The 22,595-nt window shown below is 54.3% G+C and overlaps 10 protein-coding genes and 3 non-coding genes across 13 annotated transcripts; 5 read left to right on the top strand and 8 right to left on the bottom strand.

The window, feature by feature from the left end:
- Positions 1-730: 730 nt before the first annotated feature.
- On the top strand, positions 731-2,335 carry QC764_507020 (uncharacterized protein; the record flags this gene model as incomplete). Its single annotated transcript, XM_062947958.1, has 1 exon — positions 731-2,335. One exon carries the CDS (start codon positions 731-733, stop codon positions 2,333-2,335), a length of 1,605 nt encoding a protein of 534 aa, XP_062799325.1.
- A 199-nt stretch (positions 2,336-2,534) lies between these two features.
- On the top strand, positions 2,535-4,640 carry QC764_507030 (uncharacterized protein; the record flags this gene model as incomplete). The annotated part of the gene is made up of 1 exon (XM_062947959.1): positions 2,535-4,640. The coding sequence occupies one exon, from the start codon at positions 2,535-2,537 to the stop codon at positions 4,638-4,640; it is 2,106 nt and encodes a 701-aa protein (XP_062799324.1).
- Positions 4,641-5,244: 604 nt separating this feature from the next.
- Positions 5,245-6,875, bottom strand: QC764_507035 (uncharacterized protein; the record flags this gene model as incomplete). Its single annotated transcript, XM_062947960.1, has 4 exons — positions 5,245-6,028; positions 6,105-6,456; positions 6,498-6,692; positions 6,794-6,875. 4 exons carry the CDS (start codon positions 6,873-6,875, stop codon positions 5,245-5,247), a joined length of 1,413 nt encoding a protein of 470 aa, XP_062799323.1.
- Positions 6,876-7,241: 366 nt separating this feature from the next.
- On the bottom strand, positions 7,242-8,682 carry XYL6 (Endo-1,4-beta-xylanase 6). The gene is made up of 4 exons (XM_062940815.1): positions 8,568-8,682; positions 8,441-8,504; positions 8,108-8,367; positions 7,242-8,038 (listed from the first exon to the last, which is right to left on the bottom strand). Exons 1-4 carry the CDS (start codon positions 8,638-8,640, stop codon positions 7,284-7,286), a joined length of 1,152 nt encoding a protein of 383 aa, XP_062799322.1. The 5' UTR covers positions 8,641-8,682; the 3' UTR covers positions 7,242-7,283.
- Positions 8,683-8,849: 167 nt separating this feature from the next.
- QC764_507050 (uncharacterized protein) lies at positions 8,850-11,221 on the bottom strand (the record flags this gene model as incomplete). Its single annotated transcript, XM_062947961.1, has 2 exons — positions 8,850-10,243; positions 10,313-11,221. The coding sequence occupies 2 exons, from the start codon at positions 11,219-11,221 to the stop codon at positions 9,674-9,676; spliced, it is 1,479 nt and encodes a 492-aa protein (XP_062799321.1). The 3' UTR covers positions 8,850-9,673.
- A 10-nt stretch (positions 11,222-11,231) lies between these two features.
- QC764_0082360 (uncharacterized protein) lies at positions 11,232-11,755 on the bottom strand (the record flags this gene model as incomplete). The annotated part of the gene is made up of 2 exons (XM_062940814.1): positions 11,503-11,755; positions 11,232-11,342 (listed from the first exon to the last, which is right to left on the bottom strand). Exons 1-2 carry the CDS (start codon positions 11,626-11,628, stop codon positions 11,232-11,234), a joined length of 237 nt encoding a protein of 78 aa, XP_062799320.1. The 5' UTR covers positions 11,629-11,755.
- Positions 11,756-12,449: 694 nt separating this feature from the next.
- On the top strand, positions 12,450-12,965 carry QC764_507053 (uncharacterized protein; the record flags this gene model as incomplete). The annotated part of the gene is made up of 2 exons (XM_062947962.1): positions 12,450-12,522; positions 12,628-12,965. 2 exons carry the CDS (start codon positions 12,450-12,452, stop codon positions 12,963-12,965), a joined length of 411 nt encoding a protein of 136 aa, XP_062799319.1.
- A 775-nt stretch (positions 12,966-13,740) lies between these two features.
- On the top strand, positions 13,741-14,950 carry QC764_507055 (uncharacterized protein; the record flags this gene model as incomplete). Its single annotated transcript, XM_062947963.1, has 2 exons — positions 13,741-14,823; positions 14,879-14,950. 2 exons carry the CDS (start codon positions 13,741-13,743, stop codon positions 14,948-14,950), a joined length of 1,155 nt encoding a protein of 384 aa, XP_062799318.1.
- Positions 14,951-15,071: 121 nt separating this feature from the next.
- QC764_0082330 lies at positions 15,072-15,164 on the bottom strand. The gene has a single exon. It is a non-coding gene; the product is annotated as a tRNA-Ile (tRNA).
- A 258-nt stretch (positions 15,165-15,422) lies between these two features.
- On the bottom strand, positions 15,423-15,494 carry QC764_0082320. Its single transcript has one exon. It is a non-coding gene; the product is annotated as a tRNA-Gly (tRNA).
- Positions 15,495-16,460: 966 nt separating this feature from the next.
- ENA2 (P-type ATPase) lies at positions 16,461-21,280 on the top strand. Its single transcript, XM_062947964.1, has 4 exons — positions 16,461-17,710; positions 17,768-18,033; positions 18,096-19,812; positions 19,867-21,280. The coding sequence occupies exons 1-4, from the start codon at positions 17,450-17,452 to the stop codon at positions 20,887-20,889; spliced, it is 3,267 nt and encodes a 1,088-aa protein (XP_062799317.1). The 5' UTR covers positions 16,461-17,449; the 3' UTR covers positions 20,890-21,280.
- Positions 21,281-21,347: 67 nt separating this feature from the next.
- Positions 21,348-21,458, bottom strand: QC764_0082300. Its single transcript has one exon. It is a non-coding gene; the product is annotated as a tRNA-Leu (tRNA).
- A 225-nt stretch (positions 21,459-21,683) lies between these two features.
- QC764_507070 (uncharacterized protein) lies at positions 21,684-22,460 on the bottom strand (the record flags this gene model as incomplete). Its single annotated transcript, XM_062947965.1, has 1 exon — positions 21,684-22,460. One exon carries the CDS (start codon positions 22,458-22,460, stop codon positions 21,684-21,686), a length of 777 nt encoding a protein of 258 aa, XP_062799316.1.
- Positions 22,461-22,595: the final 135 nt, after the last annotated feature.

Here is a 22,595-nt window from a genome sequence, read left to right as displayed (position 1 = left end):
CGGGCACTTTTCCTGGCGGGGATGTCGATAATGTCCGACAAGTTATTCCGGCCGCACACCCCATATATCATGGCTAGCGTTTTGCTAGGTCTCCTCTCCTGGTGAGCTGCTGTCACGAAGAAGTTGACAAGGGCAGCACATATTCCCAAGGCTCCCTATTGCCTCAACAGCCTGGACCATGACAAAGCCGCTCAGCAATGTCTGCCACGGACGAACTTCCCGAGGTCATCTTCACCTGGAGCCACTCGGTGGCCGGAAATGTTGTCAAGCCGTCTCGCGTTACACAGCCGAGCCATGAACCAACATGCATTACAACCTAGAACCCACCAAACCAAAACCAGAAGGATTATGCGCTCTCCGCGGTGTATTATTTGCCTCGGACTGCTCGGAATTAGCAGCCCCCCGACAGGATCACTCTCCATGCTTCAATGACAACATGAACCTGCGCTGTGAGTTCCCTGAACATGCTCAATCAACCTCACCTCGACGCGTGGTGTAGAACTGCTTTTGGATGTGATAACGAGCCACATGGAGGCGATGCACAGCCATATTTGCATGGAACTTTCAGCAGTTATATTCACACGGAACTTTGATCTGCCGTGTCAGTCGATCGCCATGGTGAGCGGATACCTGCCTACATGACCCGTCTATAAATTGAACCTCCTCCCTCTATTCCCAACTCTCATCATCACTTCACCACCGTACCAACTTGACATCTCTCACCACCACCATGTCCCTTCACCTCTGCAACCCCACTACCTTCTCCTCCCTCCCCCTCCCCGTCTCCGCCTCCCTCCTCTCCCTTACCACCACCCCGGTAACCAACTACTCTGCCTCCGTCCCAGCCATCTACCGCCTCACCGCCCCCGCAATCGCCTACACCAACCTCTCCTTCTGCAACATCACCCTAACCTACACCCACCCAGGCCAAAACGACAGCATCATCATCGAAACCTGGCTACCCGCCGCCTCATCATCATCCAACCTCACCACCAACCCCACCAACCACTGGAACTCCCGCCTCCTAGCCGTAGGAGGAGGCGGCTACCAAGCCGGCCGCTTCGACCTCTCCTACGCCGGTATGCAAGGCGGCCTAGGAGAAGGCTACGCAACCATCACCACCGACGCCGGCCTCGGGTCCGACACCACCGCCCGTCGGTGGGCGCTGCTAAGCGAGGGAAATGTGAACTTGTATAACCTCCTCAATCTGGGGAGCGCAAGTCTTGGTGATATGGGCTTGATAGGTAAAGAAATCATCAAGGCTTTTTACGGAAAGGGGCCGGAATACAGCTACTTCAATGGGTGTTCCCAGGGCGGGAGGCAAGGGATGGTACTTGCGCAGAGGTTTCCGGGCTTGTTTGACGGGATTGTTGCCGGGGCGCCGGCGGTGTATTGGAGTGAGGCGATGGGCGGGTTTCAGTGGCCGCAGGTGGTGATGAATGAGGGGGGGGAGTGGCCGTTCGGTTGTGAGGTTGATGCTATTGGGGAGGAGGCCACGAAGCAGTGTGATGAGTTGGATGGGATGGTGGATGGGATTGTGCAAGAGGTGGAGGGGTGTTTGCGGGTGTTTGATCCGTTTGGGATGGTGGGGAGGGAGGTTGAGTGTGCTCAGTTGGGAGGGAGGGTGATCACGATCACGGAGGCGGCGGCGGCGGTGGTGAACAAGACTTGGCATGGGAGGGAGAGGGTGGATGGGAGGAAGGTGTGGTATGGGCTTGTGCCGGGGAGTGATTTGACTGTGAATGGGTCTGGGATTGTGGCGACGAATTGTACCGAGGAGGGGTGTGTTGGAAGGGCAAACCCGCTTGGGAAGGACTGGTTTGAGTTGTTTGTTGAGAAGAGCTCGACGGCGGATGTTTCCAACATGACCCACAGGGAGCTGGATCGCTATGTGAAAGCCACCAAACAGGACTTTGGTTCTTTGCTCGAGACAGACGACACAGACTTGGCTGAGTTTAAGAGACAAGGCGGCAAGTTGATCAGCTGGCATGGGCTGATCGATCAGCTCTTGTCCCCCAAGGCCACCGAGCGGTATTATCAGGATGTGTCTGCCATTGTGTCGGAGACAAAGGAGTTCTACCGACATTACGAAGTCCCTGGTCTTGAGCATTGCTTTGGCGGCCCGAGTGGAAACCCCCTCGAGCTGTTGGGACAACTGCGGGCTTGGGTCGAGCAGGGCATTGCTCCTGAGGCTTCGCCCGTGAATGTGACTAGGTTGGATGGCACGACTGAGGCTAGGGTAGTGTGCCCGTATCCTCAAAAGGCCAAATTCGATGCGTCTTGCATAGGGGGGGCGTGTTGGACCTGTGAGGATGCGATCCGCCCTCCGCTTTAGTACCTAGATTAAATTGCCAGGTACCTAGGTAGACAGCTCCAGGACTTGCCCTATTGTGGACGAGAATTTAGAGCCTGTAGTACAAATCAATAAATATGTGAACTAGTTGGTTTGACTGATCGCTGCAACTTTTATCTACAGTGCTTTTCCGTCTGTCTGGGCAAATATGCCTGGGGTGAGTGAGTATGCCTGGGCAAATATGCCTGCCCGGCCAACTATGTCTGGGCAATGGAATGCAGGGGTTGGAGGCCTGTCCATAGGCGTTCATCCGGGGTTCGTCCGAAGCTCGAGGCACCTACATATACCTGCATACGTCTTTCCCCAGCTGAAATGCATACTAAACCTCCATACCGTCGCGCATCATCCAACCATGAAGTCACGAAAGCAGCGGTCAACACAAGTGAGAGGGGAACCAGCACCGCCAGAAAAGATGTACATTTTGTCGCTGCCGGCCGAGTTGCTGCTATCCATTGTATGGAGCGACCGACTTGACCAATACGACGTCCAAGCCCTGAGACTCAGCTGCCGTGCCCTCGCCCCGGTCGCCGCCAGCCGGCTTTTCTTCCGCATCTACATATCCAAACTCATTGCCGACCGCGACGCGTTTCTCGCTATTTGCAACAGTCCTCACCTAGTTCAGCACGTGAGGGAAGTTGAGTGGCTTGAGATTTGCTACGCCCTCGGTGACTTTAGCAGCAAAAACAGAACTATCGCCAAGATATACCTTGAGGACGGCAAGGAACTTGGCGTCCTCGACGGTCTACATCAGCACATGGAAACTGCATCTACATCCCTGTTCTGGCTATTCAACACCCCCGCAGATCCCTCGCGGGATGGCGTTGACTATGATGCGATTGCCGCTACGCGGGAAAATACTATTGCCTCGTTCCGTCCCATTTTCGAAGCAGCTGTCGACAATCTGCCCAACCTACAGACTTTTGTCTCACGTCCCATGACCTCGCAAAGGACTTTGCCCGATCTGAAGTATCCCATCAACGCTTGTCACTTTCAAATCCTCCAAAATGAGACTGAGGAGAACCCCGAAACAAATGATGGGCTTTTTCTCTTCCTCCTCCCCGTCATGGGTAGACTGGCATCGGCCGTGGCAAACCTGCGCTGGTATGACGAGTTCCCCAGCTGTACCTTTTCCCGCCCGTTCCCGGACTCGGCATTCAAAGGCCTGGAATCACTCGAGATAATCATGATGGAGTGGATGAGGAGGGGTTTTCCCGGCGATGCGTTGGCGGGACTAGAAACGGCACTGTTGAATGCAGCGCCAAGCCTACGTCAGTTCAAGCTTAGCATGGACGTCGACTCAACGTCAGTCGAACACTATTCTCAAGCCTGGACTCTTGGAGGCACCATGCTCAAGTGGCTCGGCAACGGTCAATTCGCTCTGCGGTCCTTGAGCCTGTCTTCCATGATTCCCTCACCAGACCCCTTGCCGCAACTCATCAAGGCTAACGCCACCTCGCTGCGCCATCTCTGCCTCGATAACATCCCTGTCTCTTCACAACAGATACGAGACATGGCTCAAATCCAGGGGCTCCAGTTAGAGTCTATACAGATAGTTCGGAATGAAGAGGTGGCGTATGGCGAAACCTCTCTGTTGGGGGACGTCTACGATGACACTGGTGATGGTGTCTCAGAGGTCGGGGACGAAGCCCTACTGAACCCCGAATCGTCAAGGTCTGGCAATGGCTTGCTTAGGACAGAGTTTGTCACGGAAGGTGCTCTGCTCCGATATTTGCGAGGTCAAGCACCTGTCAACGACGATGACCGGCGGGTACACGATGCGGTCAATCCCTACAACCACGTCTTCATCTCCACACACACGAGAAGCGAAGACGACTGCGGCGCGAGCGAGAGAAGCTCGGAGGATGACAGCGTCGAACACCGCCGGAGCACTGCGCCAAGATGGGCATGGGGCCGATACTTTCACGTCCCCGGCCACAAAATCCATGGTTTGGTATTTGCTTTCCCGGTCCCTGAGGGAGGAACGGTTCGTGGTCATAAAACGGAACGGTGGAGTTTCATATCTCGCGACGGCCGGGTGGCATACGGGGATGACCCTTGGGAGTGGTTTGAGGACTGGGATCCTGACGCTGGGGACCGAGAGGAGCCGCTGCCGTACTGCGCGGCCCTCGAGGAGTTTGCCAACTTGAAAGCCGACGCCGAAGGTTTGAGTCCGGAAGAGTACCTGGGAGAGCGTTCGGAGGCACGGGGGTTGCGGCCACCCGAGGGGGCAATTCAGTATAACAGTATTGACAATGAGGAGAGCAAGACTCATCAAAGACTGCGATGATACAGTGCTGGTCTTGCTTCGCCCAAGATACTGTGGAGGGACAGAAAATAGGGCAAGGTAGGATTGAATGGCATGTCACGGACACAATACTTGGGTTGTCTTAGAACGCCCTTTTGGATGACTTTATTTTGGTCAGACACCATCACGAGTCCAATTACATGCTCAAGTGAACTGCCTGGAATCCAAACTCAGCAAAAACAACAGGATACGCCCGTGACCTTTCTCCTCACTTTTGACTATGAATCATTTTCACTATGTGATTCCGTCTAAGATGTGTTTGACAACCTACATTCTATCCAACGCCAAGAAGAAAGCTTCAGTTCAGTTTCAGGCCATCCAAAGCTGCCTCTGTCGAAACTGTACTTGCAACACATCCTCTGTCATGGAAGGCTGGACAGCAGAGGCACCTCCCGCTTTTTTAGTAGCACCCCCTTCTTCTTTTTCGAAGCATTATTCGCCTTCAATGCGGCCTCCTCCTCTTTCAGCTTCTTGGCCTCCTCGCTGCTATATTTCTGTCGCCACTGCTCTGCTTTCTCGGGTTTGATTCGGGAGAAGAGATGCTGTGACAAACTGATCTCATGTCCCGGTCTGATGGAATCGGCAGTCATTCCTCGAGAATAGGCAGTGCGTTGGCACGAAGCTGTGAGTTGATAGCTGCGGCTGTGGTGGGCATGTAAGGGGAAATGAGAGAGGCCAACAGGTGGACCAGATTGATTGCAAGACCGATGACGGCGGCGCATTTGGCAGGTTGGGTCTCGTACAGACTGTTGTCAAGTTTACTCGCCTGGAGGAAGCCATTTCCACGTTGAGAAATCTGGAGCACTGTCAACAGTCCGGCACGGAGCTTAACCCCGTCAAGCTCTTGGATGTATTGTGCCAGTAGCTGGTTGATATCTGCTTTGAATGCATCGAAGAAAGACTCGCCATATTGTGTCCAGTCAGGCACCACATTGTTGAAATGACGCGAGTTGATAAACTTGACGACACGGCTAACAAAGTTGCCTAGGTTCTTGAGGAGGAGATTGTTGTTGGCGCTGATGAAGCCGTCCCAGGTGAACTCGCTGTCGCCAGTCTCGGGCCTGCAGTAGAGGAGATAAAACCGCCAAATGTCTGAGGGCACCTCGGTTTCTCTGGCAGAATCACCAAAGACGCCAATTCCTCGAGACTTGGAGAATTTCCCGCCTTCGTAGGTGAGGTAATCGGTGGTGGAGAGGTGATGGAGCTTTGTCCAGGGTTCATGCGTTCCGATTTTGGTGGCGGGAAAGATGATGCTGTGGTAGACAACGTTGTCTTTGCCCATGAATTGGTAGAGCTGCACGTCGTCTCGGCTGCGCCACCACTTCTCCCATTGGTCGGTGTAATTGGCTGTGATCGATACGTAACCGATGCTGTCGTCAGTTAGCAAGGAGCACAATTTTCCAGAGTCAACAGCGGAACAGGATTTCAACTTGCCAAGTATCAAACCACGAGTAGATAAGCTTCTCTTCATAGCCTTCCAAACTCGTGGGCATCGGAGTGCCCCATTTGAGGTCCCTCGTAATGCTTCGCGACTGTAGTCCTTCCTTGAGCCACGCTGCTGTGATTGATGTTCCATTGCTAGACCACTCGCCTTTAGCAGCTGACTCCTGGAAGAAAGCCTCCACCTCTGGCTGGAGCTTATCCAGCTCCAAGAAGATATGCTTGGTCTCTTTGGTAATTGGTACAGAACCGTCCACCTTGCAGCGCGGGCGAATAAGCTCCAGGAACTCGAGAAGTTTACCGCATAGGTCGCACTGGTCTCCACGAACATTGACATAGCCACAATCAGGACACTCGCCTTCACGATGCGATCAGCGAGAAACGAATGGTGCTGCTCACAGCAGAGCTGGGTTGTCATGCGTTCCTCGAGAAAACCATTGTCCTTGAGCTTCAGGAAGATATCTTGGGTGATTTCCGTTTGCAGCGGTGTTGTGGTGCGACCAAAGATGTCGAAGCTGATGTTGAACCACTTGTAGACTGCAGCGTGAATCGCGTAGTATCTGTCGCAGAGCTCTTGCGGGGTGCAGTTCTCAACTAGGGCTCAGGCCTTGGTGATGGTTCCGTATTCGTCGGTACCTGATTATGGAGCGAGTCAGCAAACGGGTACGGGCACCAGACCGAGAAGTCAAGCTCACCACCAATGTAAAGTGAGTTGAAGCCGCGCGCTCTGCTGTACCGCGCAAACGTGTCGGCTGAAAGGATCGAAGTGCGGCACATTGTTGACGTATGGAAGGGCGCTGGTAATGAGAATGTTTCATTTCCCGGGGTCTGGGAGGACAGGTTCCCTGGGTGGTAGGTGTGCTGCCATTGCTTCCGTTCTGAAGAGGTTGAGACCTGGGTCAAAGTGTGATGTTGGTTGGAAAGACATGATGCACTCCCAACGATTGGTGACTCAAAAAACCGTGACTGGGTGTCGACCTAGGTAATTTAACTGCACATGTGCACATCAGACACATTTCACATGACACAACGACGAACCGTAGAAACGATCAGATTGAAGTCTAGGTACCTACGCTTCTAAAACGAGGTGCCTCGAAGCTTTCCATATATACACACACTGTTCAATCCCATCGCCATCGTATGTTGCCCCCGAAATCCACAACTCGAATGAATACCACACGTCCCTTACAAGGCGTTCATCAAGGCATTGTATGCCGCCTTTGGCTGGTAGTTGCGGTCAAAGAGGAGCGGGTTGTCACTGGACCTCCAGCTGTCCTTGTCCGAAACACCCCAGACGGTAATGCCAACGCACTTGGGGATTTGGAGACAGGCGTTCATGACGGTGAGGTAATCGTTGGCTGAGGCACCGGCAATGTCGAGCTCGGTGACGGCAATCTCCTTGACGTTGGCCGCAGCGAGAGCCCTCAGGGCAGCGGGGACACCGGAGGCAGGGTTCCATCCGCCGGGGGCAGCCAAGTGAGCCTGGGAGCCGATGCCGTCGATGGGAATGCCCTGGGCGACCCACTTGTTGACCTTTTCGACCATGCCACGGGTGACCTTGGCGTAGTTGGCATTGTCGAGGTTGTAGTCGTTGATGTAGAGCTTGGCGGCGGGATCGGCGGCACGGGCGGCGCGGAAGGCGATGCCGACAAAGTCCTCGCCGAGAACGCGGCTGAAGACGCTGTTGCGGAGGGAGCCGTCTTCGGCAAAGATCTCGTTGACGACGTCCCAGTGGGCGATCTTGCCCTTGTAGCGGGTGACCATGGTGGTGACATGGTTTTGGATGACCTGCGTCAGCGTGTTGCGGTCGTTGATGTTCTGCACCCACTGTGGCAACTGAGAGTGCCAGAGGAGAGTGTGGCCACGGATGAGCTTCCCGTTGGCGGTAGCAAAGTTGACGACAGCGTCGGCGTTGGAGAAGCTGAACTGATTGCGGCTCGCTGTGATGGACAAGTTAGCTTGAGCCAGCTTTTCCAGAGAAAAAAAGAAAGAAAAAAAAGGACACTCACGTTCAATAGCATCCCACTTCATGCTGTTCTCGTGGGTGATTTGACCAAAGGTGTTCTTGACGATCGTGGTCAACGGGTTGTTGTTCAGGTGGTAATGGTCGATCTCGGTTCCGAAGAAGAGCTTCCCCTTGGCCTTGAACTTTTCGTGCAAGCTATTTCCACCGCCACCGCCGCCGCCGTTGGTAGGAGTAGGAGTGGTGGGTGTGGTGGGAGCAGGGTTGCCTCCTCCGGATCCGGGCACACACTGGGAGTACCAGTCGCTGGGAGAGAAACTTGTCAGCGATGGCCTGCGGGGAAGGGAGCAACTCTCTGGTTGTGAGAGATGTTACTTACTTGGTCTTCTGGCAGACTGAGCCAGAAACGCAGGTAGTGGGACCCGTCCAGCCCTGACCGCCGCCTGTTGGAAACAAGACAAGTTAGTTGGTCGAGCAGAAATTGTTTGAGGAAGGCTGTCACATACACTGGCCCCAGAGAGGGGACTGGGCAAGGACAGTCGCCGGGGCGATAGCGAGAACAAAGGCGAGAGTCTGCATGATTGCTGCTCAACAAGGCTGTACTGAAAGACGGACAAGGCAGTAGACACAGGATAACGAAGCCTCAAAGGGACGCCTTGTCCATTATATGCTTCGATTGTCGTTGAACGGAGTACACTCCGAATACTTCCTAATGGAACAAGTACGCCGGCGCGTGCTGTTGTGGTAGCCGCGCCTATCGGAGGACCTTGGCGACATGGTGTTAGTCCCGGAAATCCACCGACCGAATCTTCTGTGGGCTTGGCCTCGGCTTGGCTTGCGCAGAGTTCCGGGTAGAGGAGCCTTTGCGCGATGGACTACTTCATTGCATCAACCATATCTATGAGCGAACGGTGAACATGTGGACTGTGGTCCTGATTACTTCCTATGTCCGTGCTGTTGCAACCCGTGTCTCCGCTGGTGACAAGAGATTCGGACGGCAGAGAAGTGATTCAAGGCAAAGCTTGGTCTGCTTTAATGTTTCAAACAAAGCCTCACCTTTCAGCTCTGCCGACCTTTCCATTTACCGATTTACCGTGATCTTTCCGGAGACTTGAGGCTCTCTCGCAGACTCCAGTTTGCAGGATACTTGTCGGTCCGAGTCCGACTCTATCCTCCACAAGTGTCGCACCAATACAACCTCACATGCTCGATCAGGTAAGAACGGAACCATCTCAACTTTGAGTGAACCAGGTACGTGGGTGCCAAACTCGCTTATGGCACTTTCTTGGACGACTTGCCGGATTTGTACAAGTTCAGAAGCTGATCCCAGCATCGACATAGGCGCGCTACAGGGGTTGTTTCTGATTCGTGGAATAGTAGTGTTCACGTCGCACTGGGCGAGCAACTTGACCTTGACAGCCGCGGCATCAAGCGACGGAATAGAACTGACAGTGGGCAAAGTTCGCCACATGATGCCTTGCTCTTTTCGGTAGATATGGGGAAGGAAAGCCCCTGGCAGCGGCGTCAACATGCGGTTACATAGATCATGGTTTGTAAATACATGTGAGCAAAGGTAGGCGCATTGCCTGCCCGCCCGTGTTTTGCCTCTCACTCATGCCTTGACGCTCCATATGGATGTTGCCCCAGTTTCAGCCATCATCTTCTTGCTCTTGATGACAAAGGAGGCCGCGACAAGCACCATTCCAATGAGCAACGTTGTCCCGGCAAAAACCTGCGCACCCCAGTAGTCCCCATCACAAGCTGTGATGATGGCACCGGCAATTGGCGGGCCTGCCAGGGTTGCAAAACTGACCGTCGTAAACACCATCCCGATCCTCACACCGGCTTTCCGCACGTCGGTGTTGAGACTGCTCAGTCCGGCCGGGAACAGACTCTGAATACCACCGGCGACCATCCCGTAGAAGCAAGACCACACATAGAGGCCCGCCACATCTTTCACAGCCATCCAGCAGATGACACAAACGCCGCAGAGTCCCGCCACAGGAACAAACACCTTGAGAGGTCCAACTCGGTCGGCAACGGCGTTCGGGCCTAGTCTCCCGATCACTCCCACGCCGTTCATCACCAGCAACAAATTCAAGCTCTCGGTGAAGTCCAGCCCAATGATGTCCCTGCTAAACGACGCCACGTAATAGAACGGAAAGTACAACCCAATAAAGCACTTGTCTGATGTCAGCTCTCCTCCATCGTCTTGTGCTATCCCCAAGGGGCGTTTTCAATCAAAACTCACAGTAAAAGCCCCCAACGCATACATGACATACTCCCCCTCCTTCCAAGCCGCCAAATCAATCAACGGCCCCGACTTCCTCGGCTTGATCCTCGGCTTCAAAAACACACAGCCCACCCCCAAGGTCAAAAGCTGGATAAACCCAATGCTCCTCATCGTCCACCCAAACCCAACCTTGGGCAGCAGCTCGCGCACCATGCTGGGAAAGATCAACCCACCCGTCGCACTGCCACAGGCCGCAACCGCCAGCGCAATCGCCCGCCTCTTTTCAAAGTACGTGCTCACCGTCGAGATGCTCGGGCAGAACAGACACCCCATCCCCAGGCCCATGCATATCCCCTGGCTGAGAAAGACCTGGCTGTACGTGCTCGCAGCGGAAACGGTAAACGTCCCCAGCAGGAGTAGCACCGTTCCCAGGGCGAAGATGTGCCGGAAGAAACCTGCGTCTGTGAGGCGGCCGGTGATGGCGCCGATGAAGAAGAGCAGGAAGATTTGCACTGACCCAACCCAGGATATGTCGGATGGAGGGCGGGAGAGGGTGGTGGTGTAGTAGGGTTGGAAGACGCCAAAGGAGTTGATGATGCCCCAGGTGTTGGTGATGACGAGGTGGGCACAGAACACGGCAGTCCAGGCTTTGACGCCGCCATCGGGGGGAGGGCCGGGGTCGTAGTTTGTGCTTTGGCGGGTCAGGCGGCTGATGGTTCGTGATATGACGCCTCCTGTTTCTAGAGGTTGGGGGGCGACGTCTTCGTCCGAGTCCGAGTCTGTGTCTGTCGTCGAGGCGCCATCCGTCTTTTCTCTTGTTGGCTTTACTGGTGGTGATTTTGAGGATGGTGAGGAGGAATCTGTGTCAATGTCTCTTTCTGGTCCGGCGACGGGGGGTGGTGGCCCTGTTTCGAGGTCTGTCGCCATGGCTGTGGTGTTAACGTCGTCGCTGTTGGGTTTTTGTGAGGATAGGATGCCGTTTTCCGGTTTCTTTCGTTATCTTCCGGTTGCCAAGGTTGGTGTTGCTGTTAAGATACCCCTTGAACCCCTATTTATTGTTTTGGTCGAAAGGTAACACAAGCTGCAATGTAGGAACAGTCAACGGAAAGCTGCTTGGGCATATATGTCGTGCAAAGGGCGTCGGGATTTGGTCGGTCCTAATTTTTTCTTAGCTTTTTTATCAGTCATCGACTTCATCAGTCACCGACTTTCAATCCTTGGTCTCTGTGGGGCCGTCTCGGCAGGAAGTCGTTGGTTCCATAACGGCGCACCCCGGCCGGGAATAGAGTCAAACCGTTTGCCCCAGACCCGACCGTGATCCGACAGATAGGCATGGCCGACAACAAGGAACCTTCCCTAGGTATATTGAGTCAATTTACGCGATCAACACCGAGGGCCGAGTTGACGCAATGTCCTGACAAATCGGGAGTGTTTTCATAGTCGCTGGGTCCAAGTTACAAGAGGTTGAAGCATACAAGTGCGTTGCAAAGTTTTCCCGTAGTGTCGGCTGCTTTGTCATGATGGTGCTCGGCCCGGAGTACCTTGCAATGTGCGTTATTCCCGGATCATTCATGGAGCTAGAAGCAGCACTTGTCGGAAACAGGTTAGACCATGGCGTATTCCAGTGGATCCTGTTGATAAGTGAAAAATGTCCGATTTCGCTGATGCGTTCTCCCAAATTGCAACTCCTCGGGAGCATCGGCCATCAGTGACATACCTAGCTCTCAGAATTGTTCTTTGGACACTATAAATCTATGCAAGACCATGCCATTGTCGCGGACTAGTTCAACACAATGGAGAAAGAAACAGGCCTTGTCGAGTTCTGTAACCAAGACAACTGGTTTAATCACAACACAACATGTGCTGCTTCTCATGCGATATTTAACCATGAGTCTCCCTCATTTGAATTCCAGACCATCATCATCAATATCATCATCATCATTATCATCATTATCATTATCATCATCACCTTCATAACAAGAACAGCAACATCACCACCACCACCACCACCACCACCGCCACCACCTATACTAACAGAACCAGCACTTTTATCAACAAGATGGCCTCGTTCCCCCAATTCACGCGGCTTCCTACTGAAATTCAATAGGTGATCTGGGAGTTGGCTCTCTCCGAGCCCAATACTCACTTCCTCACCATGAACTCGGGGCATCATTCCTTCGGCCAACTCAGACCCATCTACGGTCCAGTCCCGAACTTGGCAGCATTTGGTCAGTCGTTGCTAAGTCTGAACCCCTCCCCTCTCAGCTTCACTCAATCCTGGCCTCGTGTTTCAGCTATTGCCAGCTCCTGCTACGAAGCTAACAGGACTGCAGTGCGCCTCCACAAGAAGGATCTTGAATCTGGAAATCGTGGCCCATTCCCTCTGTTTGATGCATCTCAAGATATGCTGGTCATATCACCCATCCACGCTATAGATATTTCCGAGCCACCCACCGACGCTGAAGACATGGATACTTCTGAGCCCGAACAGCCAGAAGTTCCTGAACCATTCACTCAACTTACTTTTGAAACCGTGGACAGTGTTGGTCACTGGCGGCGCCGGTACCCTCTTCTTGTTCCAGACTTGCCTGCCACCGGCTATCTGGCCAACATCACCTCTGTAGCCATCTACTGGAAGCCGGAGATGGACGATGCTGTCGTCTGCCGCTAGATTCAGTGGCTTTGGGATGGTGATACGTGCCCTAAACTCGAGACAATCTACATTGATATCAGCATGAGATCCAAGAGGTATAGGTGGTTTCACTGCACTTTGCAGAATCATGTCCACCTTGCTGCCCGCAGGCCGACCCGTACTGGTAAGGGCGTGGTAGATATCCAGGTAGGAACCTCACTGCTTTTTAGTGTCTAGTAAGCATCTGCTGAATCTCTATCCATTGGGGCGTAAGGTAATGTTCCGATCACGACTTTTACAATTAGTCAATTCTTAATAAGAAGGTAATAAGTATTTCTTTTTTTTTCAATAGCTCTGTGTTTTCCTGTATGTATATGAACTTGTGATCCTGTAACAGCTTTCCCGTATCAGCAAAAACCAACAATGCATGGTGTGCTTCTTCTCCTTGTTTCGGACACAACCAGGGCTCGCAATGAAGTTCCTTCCCTTCCATGGGCCACCCAAACAAATTCATTCTGCCCTGCATCAATTGTACTAGAACATTCATCCAAGTCACAGATTGCAGACCGGATCAAATCGAACAATGCAATTCTCCTTTTCACTTGCGAGAATTTATTCACGTCATTGACATCCGCAAATGTTGACACCCCTTTGTTCATGACATCAACACCATGCTTTCATGCCGCATCCGGCCTCAGATTCCTGTCCCTACCTTTTTAAACCAGTGCTGCCCCCCTTGGTGTGATCGATTTGATCAGCTGTACACAATTCATCGGATCCTCACCTACTTGCAACAACTGGATCCTTGTTCACCATGAGTTCAGCAGAAGACAAGCCCTCCGGGATCCCGGTCCCTTCCAACCCGGCCACTACAAGCCCGACTGCCCCGACAAGCCCAATTCACCGTCGCTCGTCAGTGGGGTCCCAAACGGGAAACAACTCCAAGGGGAGGCGGGTGAAATTTGAAGAGGGCCAGCAGAAGAAGCCCGAGGCCGCAGAGGACAAGAAGCCCAAGGTGGTGGAAGAAGGCGCGCATAAGAGTCCCAATGTTAAACCCGGGGAGGAGCCGAAACCGAAGCCTCAGACGCAAGGGGAGGAAAAGAAACCCAACCTCCTCAAACCCAAGGACGACGACTCCAACACTGACAACGACGACCCCTTCCGATTCGCCACCGTCCCCGACGAGCTCCTACCCACCGGCCTTCCTCCCATTGAAGAAGACGAGCCGGAAGAAGAAGAAGAAGAAGAAGAAGATGTCGAATCATTTTCAGAGGACCCTTACTACCTCCAAGACGACCAACAAGACGTCTACTCCTTCACCACCCCGCCAACATCCCCTGAGTTCCCCCCCGGAACCCCCCCCATGGTTTCTTCCTCCCTGCGTAAAACCCTCAACGAAGATTTCTCCCCCCCTCTCCCCCCTTACCTCCTCCTGCATGGAACGCTCATCCTCCTCGGGACACTCACCTACGCCTTGCTAAACTCCACAAACGTCACCTCCCTGACAGCCCTCCTCTTCCCAGGCATCCAGCTCCTCCTATCAGGCATCGTCCTCTCCCTCGTCGATGCCTCCCAACCCTCCGACCCCGTGACTCCAGGTTGGAAGGCGCTCGTCCAGCTGGCCACGGTGGTAGAATGGCTTTATTTCCTGCTGGAGCTCCACCAAAACTTTTACGAATACAGCGCCTCGGGGGCGTATCTCCTTGGCGGGTACGGGATCGACTTTGAGTTTGGGAGCGATGACCCGGCCGATTATGGGACGTTGGACAGCCCCAAGTGGCCGCACGAGGCCAAGGTCAAGGCGACGAGGGGGAGGGGCCTGAACCTGGAGGGGAGGGTGTTGGAGGGGGTGGATAGGTTTGTTGGTGTTGCTGCTGGGGTTGGGTTGGTTCTTATTGTGAGTTCTTTTTCTTCTCTTATTGATTCAATTTATGCTGACGAGATCAAAACAGTGGTTTGTCGTTGCGAGGGCAGTGTGGAGGTTGCGGAATGCTGGAGGGGCGAAGAGGAGGAAGAGAGAGTGAGGAAAACCAATTTATCAGAGGCAAAGAAGATAGGAATTGGTAGAAGTGTAGGTGATGGATGTATCATGTATAGTGTCATTCAGAGAAAATAAAATGCAAAAATAAAAATGACAAAAGGTACTGCCCAATAACAGGATTGAACTGTTGACCTTCGCATTACTTGATACTATTGCTAGTATTAGTACGACGCTCTAACCAGCTGAGCTAATCGGGCTTGGTGATTGGTTGTATATAACAGTATGAGAATAGCCTTAAGTGTCTTCTATAGTGCTCGGCAACATGCTTGTTGACGGTATGGGATGTCATGAAACTCTCTGTATCCTCACAAACTCTGAAATTATGAAACGCAGGTCTACGAGGCAATATCCTCAGACGTTATATAGGGTTCGCTCGTTGGGATGCTTCACCCAAAAACCCATTCTGTGGAGCTCACGATGCCCAACACCGATGGAGGTACTTCAACAAGTCATCAGCGGCCATGGTGTAGTGGTTAGCATTAATGCCTTCCAAGCATTAGAGTCGGGTTCGATTCCCGATGGCCGCAACTCAACATGAACATTTGGTTCCCAGTGTCAAGACGATTTTTGAGGTCTTTTTCTTTTCTTTTTGCACTCTTTCCCCTCCCTCTTATCCCGAGCCAATCATGAAGACAGCCAATCTCGTGCGGGGGCAGCTGTGGTGGCTGCCGCCCCGGAGCGAGAAAACTGGTCATTGAAAATGCCGGGTGGCACGGCAGACGATCTATCTCCGTGTCCCCGTTACTCGCAGATCCCAGGTTCGACCTTCAAAAAGTTCGTGTCAGCAATTGAGTTTGAAGGCTGTCGGTGGAGAAGATGGCTGGTCTCAGAAACAAGCACTTAACGCGGGTTGGCACGCACGCCGTGGCTTGTCATGATTGGCGCAGTGGGAAAAGCCTTGTCTGCCAATCCATCTGCCATGTGACGGTGTCTCTGGCTGCATTTGCTTGCCGGGGTGAAAGATTTTTTGTTTCTTTCTTTCTTTCTTTCCTTGTCTGGTGGTGTGCTGGTCTGGTAGTTCATCTAGCTGCGCTAATTATCATGATCTATGTATGACGCTGGTTCTGAAGATGATCTGATCTAGGCAGTGACAGGTCAGAGGCAGACGCGACCGATAGGGTATCTGACAGACGGCATCCCAATGTGGCAGGGGAGCACGCGCGCGGACTGCAGCGTGGCATCGCATGCATTTTCCAAACAAGACTTTTTGCAAGCGGCAATGGCGGGGTCTCGAGGCAAGACTTTCCTTCCCAGGAAGGCGCAGTGCTGCATCGTCTCCAGAATGGCTCCAGAATGGCTCCAGGAACACATTCAACACCTGCCCATTTCTGCGGGACCGGGAAGAAGGCAACTTGAGGCAAAAGGGGTCCTCGGGGTCGGGAACTGCTGAGCCTCCATCCGGGTGGAAAAGATGCATGCACGTGCTGACAGCAACCCCAGATTTCTGCAGTCTCTTGGTCTGGCATCCCCCGGCTGAGGTCGGTTTAAGGGCAACCACCCCCACCATCTGATACTAACTCACTAATGAGTGGGCAGGTCCGGAATCCTTATCGGGTCTTGGCTACTCTTATCCCCGCCAAAAACTGCCACAGCGGTGAACCCTTCACAAAAAAAATATTGCAGAGCCAGCACGTGTGAAGCTGTTTGGCTGTCAGCCAGCGCCGAGCCTGAGCCTTTCCACCCGAAATCTTGGCTATTTTCTTTGTTCAAGTTTGAGCGAAAATCGCCCTTTCCCACCAATGCCTCCCGCCGCCGTCCACCACGCGACCATCGAATTGGTTTGCGGAATTGCTCGTCAGGTAGGTTGTTTGCGGATGAGGTGCGCGGCTCAGGGCAACGAACGCCTGGACCACCACGACCACCTGGAAGGTGACATGACGACATTGATCGCCCCCCCCAAGCTAAGATGCCAATTCCTTTTCCATGTTGGCTTCGTCAACACCACACACATGACGCGCTCGTGGCACTTCCACCACGGCCATGTTCATTATCACCCCTCGCTGCTCTCTGTCTTCTGTCGATTAAACATCCCGTGCAGAACTCTATCGCCTACCCACCTAGCAGAGCACCCGTTTGTCCTCAAACCTCGCCAGTGACGAAACACCAAGAACCTCATCCCCGGCCATCCCCACTAATGCCAAGCCGCGCCGAGCTGCCAAGGGCTGCACATCGAGGTTTGACCTTCCATCCGTGGACAGAACCCACACGCAAGGGTGCCTCTTCCAGGAACCCTAGTGGCTATCTTGCCTTTGCCTCCGTCCGGTTCGTGGATGCGCTAGGAGATGGACATGGCATTCGGTGAAGAGATCAGAACTTCGGTGTTCAAGCAGGTCGTTGTATAACACGTCATGGTCTCCCACCTGTCTGTGAGACCCTTCCCGTCCCTGCTTGTTGTATATTCTCAACACCAAAACCCCCTGGTGCATTAGGCCTGCTACACACAAAGAGTAACGAGGTCTGGTTAGACCAACACAGTTCCACCATGTCGCAACCTGCGGACCCCGAAAAAGCTTCGGGCGGCGGCCACATCTCGGGCCAGTCCAACAAACCACTGAGTCGCCCGGCCCATGCTCTGTCTCACCAACAGGTTGCCCACGAACTCGACGCCGATATTCTCTCTGGTCTGACCGCCGCCGAGGCCCAGAGCCGGATTAAGGAGTATGGACGCAACGAGCTTGGAGAGGGTGAGGGCGTTCAGCCTCTCAAGATTGTCATTGCCCAGGTGGCCAATGCCATGACCATGGTAGGCTCACGAGGAATCAAACGAGGGTAAAACTGGCGTGCTGATGAGAAGTGATAGGTGCTCATCCTGGCCATGGCTGTCAGCTTTGGAATTGGCTCCCACATTGAGGGTGCTGTCGTTGCCTTTGTCATCTTGCTCAATGTCGTCGTCGGTTTCTTCCAGGAGTACTCTGCCGAAAAGACCATGGACTCCCTCCGTTCGCTGTCCTCGCCTACTGCCGCTGTCATCCGTGGCAGTGAGGCCATCGTTGTTCCCTCTGGCGAACTCGTCCCCGGTGATTTGGTCGAGGTCAAGATGGGTGATACCATCCCCGCAGATATCCGGTACTACACTCGGCCACCGCAAAAATGACACGTGCAAATCACATGCTGACCGCAACCAACAGTTTGATCGAAGCCAAGAACTTTGAGACCGACGAGGCCCTCCTTACTGGCGAATCCCTCCCCGTACGGAAGCGTGTCGACGACATTTTCGACGACAACACTGGCCCCGGTGACCGTCTTAATGTTGCCTACAGCAGTTCTACCGTGACCAAGGGCCGTGCCAAGGGCATTGTGTTTGCCACGGGCACCTGCACCGAAATTGGCGCCATTGCCTCTGCTCTCAACAAGAAGGACTCCCGCGTCCGCCCCGTCAAGCGCAAGGCGAATGGCAAGGCCGGTCCTCACCGCTATCTCGAAGCCTATACTCTGACCCTTGGCGATGCCGTTGGTCGTTTCCTCGGTGTCAACGTGGGCACTCCGCTGCAGCGAAAGCTCAGCAAGCTTGCCATGCTTCTGTTTGGAATTGCCGTCGTCTGCGCCATCATTGTGCTTGGTGCCAATGAGATGCGCACCCCGAAAGAGGTCATCATCTACGCCGTAGCCACTGGTCTCTCGATGATTCCTGCCTCTTTGGTTGTCGTGCTTACTATCACCATGGCTGCCGGCACCAAGCGCATGGTTGCGCGCAATGTCATTGTTCGCAACCTCAAGGCTCTCGAGGCTCTGGGTGCCGTCACCGATATCTGCAGTGACAAGACCGGTACCCTCACTCAAGGCAAGATGGTGGCGCGTGGCGCATGGATCCCCGGAATGGGCACTTACACTGTCGAGCTTACCTCCAGCCAGCCTTTTAACCCCACCCAGGGCGATATTCGCTTTGTTCGGAAGCAGCCCCACGAGATCAACTTCGGCTCGCAGTCTGGGAAGGACGAGGGGTCGACCAACCCCAAGGGCCCCATCACCAAGATCCAGCAGCTCCTGTCCGACAGCAAGGCTCGCCTTCATGAATTCCTCACCATTGCCTCGCTGGCCAACCTTGCCACCGTCTTTGAGAAGGATGGTGACTGGCACGCTCGCGGTGACCCTACCGAGATTGCCATCCAGGTGTTTGCCAGCCGCTTCAACAGAAACAGGCTCGACGTCATGAACGGTGACAAGCCCGAGTGGAAGGAGGTGGCCGAGTTCCCCTTTGACAGCGACGTCAAGCGCATGAGCGTGATTATGGAGCACTCCACCACCAATGAGCACTGGGCCTTCACCAAGGGTGCTGTCGAGAGAGTGATAGGTGTTTGCACCCGGTACTGCGACAACGACGCGGCCGATGGCGGCAGCTCCGAGGTAGAAATGACCGACGAGTTCCGCCAGCAGATTCTGCGCAACATGGAAACATTTGCCTCCCAGGGTCTGCGCGTGCTAGCTCTTGCCGGAAGAAAGCTGCCTGCCGGTGCCGAGTTCACCGAGGACACCCCCCGTGAACAGGTCGAGCAGGACCTTACTTTCCGTGGCTTAATTGGTCTCTATGACCCCCCTCGTCCGGAATCTGCCCCCGCCGTGCGCGAGTGCCACGAGGCCGGCATTTCCGTGCACATGCTTACTGGTGACCACCCCGAGACGGCCAAGGCGATCGCTATCGAAGTTGGTATCCTGCCCAAGAGAATGGAGCGGGTTAGCGCCGACGTGGCCGCTTGCATGGTGATGACGGCCTCCGAGTTTGATGCTCTGAGCGACGACGCGGTTGATAAGCTCCCCGTGCTGCCCCTGGTTATTGCTCGCTGCGCCCCCAGCACCAAGGTTCGCATGATTGACGCTTTGCACCGTCGTGGCAAGTTCTGCGCAATGGTACGTCTTTTCGCTGCTCATTTTTTGCTCCAGTTTCCGCTGACAGGGTAGTAGACTGGTGACGGTGTGAATGATTCTCCTTCCCTCAAGCGCGCCGACGTTGGTATCGCCATGGGCGAGTCCGGTTCCGACGTTGCCAAGGATGCTTCCGACATTGTGCTCACTGATGACAACTTTGCCTCCATCGTCGCTGCCATTGAGGAAGGCCGCCGTATCTTTGACAATATCCAAAAGTTTGTGCTACACGTGCTTGCTGAGAACATCGCCCAGGCCGGTACCCTTCTCATCGGTCTCGCCTTCAAGGATCAATCTGGGCTCTCCGTGTTCCCTTTGGCGCCTGTCGAAATCGTCTGGATCATCATGGTCACCTCGGGTCTTCCCGACATGGGTCTTGGTTTTGAGCGTGCCGTCCCCGATATCATGCGCCGCCCCCCGCAAAGCCTCAAGACCGGCATCTTCACCCTCGAGTTCTGCGTGGATATGATTGTGTACGGTCTCTGGATTGCAGCCTTATGCTTGGCTTCCTTCGTGCTCAGAGTGTACGCTTGGGGCGACGGCAGCTTGGGCGAGCGTTGCAACGAAGAGTATTCCGAGGCTTGCGAGACTGTCTTCAAGGCCCGCGCCACCACCTTTGCCTGCCTCACCTGGTTCGCCCTGTTCTTGGCCTGGGAGTTGGTTGACATGCGCCGGTCCTTCTTCCGCATGCAGCCCGGCAGCACCAAGTATTTTACCCAGTGGTTCCATGACGTCTGGAGAAACCAGTTCCTCTTCTGGGCCATCGTCGGTGGCTTTGTCACGCTCTTCCCTGTGGTGTACATTCCCGTGCTCAACACCAAGGTCTTCAAGCACGTCGGAATCTCGTGGGAGTGGGGCATCGTCTTCATCGCGGCCGGTCTCTTCTTTGGCGGTGTCGAGCTGTGGAAGTTTGCCAAGCGCGTTTACTTCCGCCGCACGGCCAAGAAGACCACGGGCAAGCAGTGGAAGGATCTGGACATTGAGGAGAGAGTGTTTGGCGATTATCTGAGCAGCGGGTATGATTCCTCGGAGAGCCGTCTTGCGGATACCGGACGGGATTGACTAAAAAGGGGCGGGAAGCCCCGGGCGATGGTCGTGTCCCGCGCGGATATTCGTATTTTGTGCGATGGTGTTGGGTATGGTTGCGGTTTTGGTTGTGATGGTGAGGGGGCAGGGGAGGAGTGGGAGACGGTGGTTGGTCTCGGTGATTATTCCCATTTGCATTTCGCGTTGCAGCAAGGAAAGGAGGGGGATGTGATAGACAAGTTCAAGACATGGTACAGAGCTGCTCTGCAGTCAACATGTCTCCGGTACCAGTATCTAGCACCTGTAGATTGGCAATACATATTATGCTGGCATCTGTTTTCTCGTACATGTTGTGATGGTCACCTAGAAGACTGCTCATCATGATGTTGGTGGAGGTCTTTGCTCAAAGTACGCCACCGGAATTTGAGGCCTCCTGGGAATTAGCCGACCGAAAAAAAAAATGCTGCATAGGGGGTGATCGGCGCAAAAATGTATGATGAGAGTGGGATTCGAACCCACGCCCTTTCGGACCACGGAATCTAGCTGGTAGATGTTGATTAAGGAAGACCTTAACGTGGCGCCTTAGACCGCTCGGCCATCTCACCGTGTGATTTGATGGAAGAAGCAGTGGGAGGTTGGCCTTACAGCCACGGTTTGGTCACGGGGTGAAGTGCTTGGACCTCGATGGTGTTTTTGATTTTCATAGAGATCAGAGGCATTTCCATGGCGAGATTGATCAGGAGGGATATACGGAACGGTTAGCTGTTCTTGTCTTTATCGAACCGGGTGTGCTCTAGGGAGTGAAATCCGTGACACAGTGGAACCCAACTCTACCCCCCCAGCTTCCTTCCCACCACAACCACAAACGACGGCTCCCTGACATGATCAGCCCAATACTCCCTATCCCCCTTGACCACCTCATCCTCCTCCAACGGCACAACCCCCCACCCCCCCATCCCCATGCTCTCAGGTATGCTGTGATCCAACCCCAACGTCGCCTCCATAGACGTAGCCTCAAACACGACCGGCACCCCGTCCAGCCGAAAACTAACATTATACCTCCACCCCGGCCCGCCGGTGACGATCTCTTCAAAGTCGCTAAACACCACCCCGTATTTTCCTCGAGTCAAATACCCCGCCCGCAAGCACCTCACCCTCACGTTCACAAACCTCCCCCCCGGCTTCAGCGCAGACGCGATGTTTCTCCACATCCCGATCAGGTCGTCCATACTCTCGGCGTGATCCAGCACCCAGTTCGCCATGACGACGTCGTATTTCTGTTCTGCGAGGTGAGGGGGGAGGGGCTTGGTGACGTCGGAGTGGATGTAACGGATGCGGCGGTCGGTCCGGCCGAGGGACTCCTCGATTTGCCGGCCGGCGAGGAGCATTTCGGGGGAGATGTCCACGACGTCGACGCGGCCGGCGCCGAGGTCGACGGCGGTGCGGGCGTGGAGGCCGCTGCCGCCTCCGAGGTCGAGGATGGTGTCGGTGGGCTGGCAGGGGCCGAGGGCGGTGCGGACGAGGGAGGTTTCGAGCCGCATGTCGGGGACGGTGGTGTACGAGGTGTACTGGGTTGCTATGGGGTCGTATTGGGATCGGGGAGCCATTTTGGACGGTGGCGGGTTTGGTTTTTGGGAGGAGCAGAGGGAGGAGGGGGATGGATGGTGGTGATGGGGAAGGAAAAAAAGGGGGGAGGAGAGGAAGGGTGATTGTTGTCGTGATGTAAAGGCAGGTATGCATCC

The sequence above is a fragment of the Podospora pseudoanserina genome, chromosome 5 (genome assembly GCF_035222485.1).
Source record: "Podospora pseudoanserina strain CBS 124.78 chromosome 5, whole genome shotgun sequence".
In the NCBI taxonomy this organism is placed as follows: domain Eukaryota; kingdom Fungi; phylum Ascomycota; class Sordariomycetes; order Sordariales; family Podosporaceae; genus Podospora; species Podospora pseudoanserina.
Note: the sequence above shows the minus strand (reverse complement) of the source record. Positions and strands in the feature narration are given on the sequence as shown.

What these genes read in the sequence shown, in the direction of transcription:
- ENA2 (XM_062947964.1), top strand. Translation starts at nt 17,450, where the DNA reads ATGTCGCAACCTGCGGACCCCGAAAAAGCTTCGGGCGGCGGCCACATC. An exon ending in ACCATCCCCGCAGATATCCG is followed by an intron (nt 18,034 to 18,095) that starts GTACTACACTCG and finishes CGCAACCAACAG; the next exon opens with TTTGATCGAAGCCAAGAACT. An exon ending in GTGGCAAGTTCTGCGCAATG is followed by an intron (nt 19,813 to 19,866) that starts GTACGTCTTTTC and finishes ACAGGGTAGTAG; the next exon opens with ACTGGTGACGGTGTGAATGA.
- XYL6 (XM_062940815.1), bottom strand. Translation starts at nt 8,640, where the DNA reads ATGCAGACTCTCGCCTTTGTTCTCGCTATCGCCCCGGCGACTGTCCTT. An exon ending in TCAGTCTGCCAGAAGACCAA is followed by an intron (nt 8,368 to 8,440) that starts GTAAGTAACATC and finishes TTTCTCTCCCAG; the next exon opens with CGACTGGTACTCCCAGTGTG. An exon ending in GAAGTGGGATGCTATTGAAC is followed by an intron (nt 8,039 to 8,107) that starts GTGAGTGTCCTT and finishes TGTCCATCACAG; the next exon opens with CGAGCCGCAATCAGTTCAGC.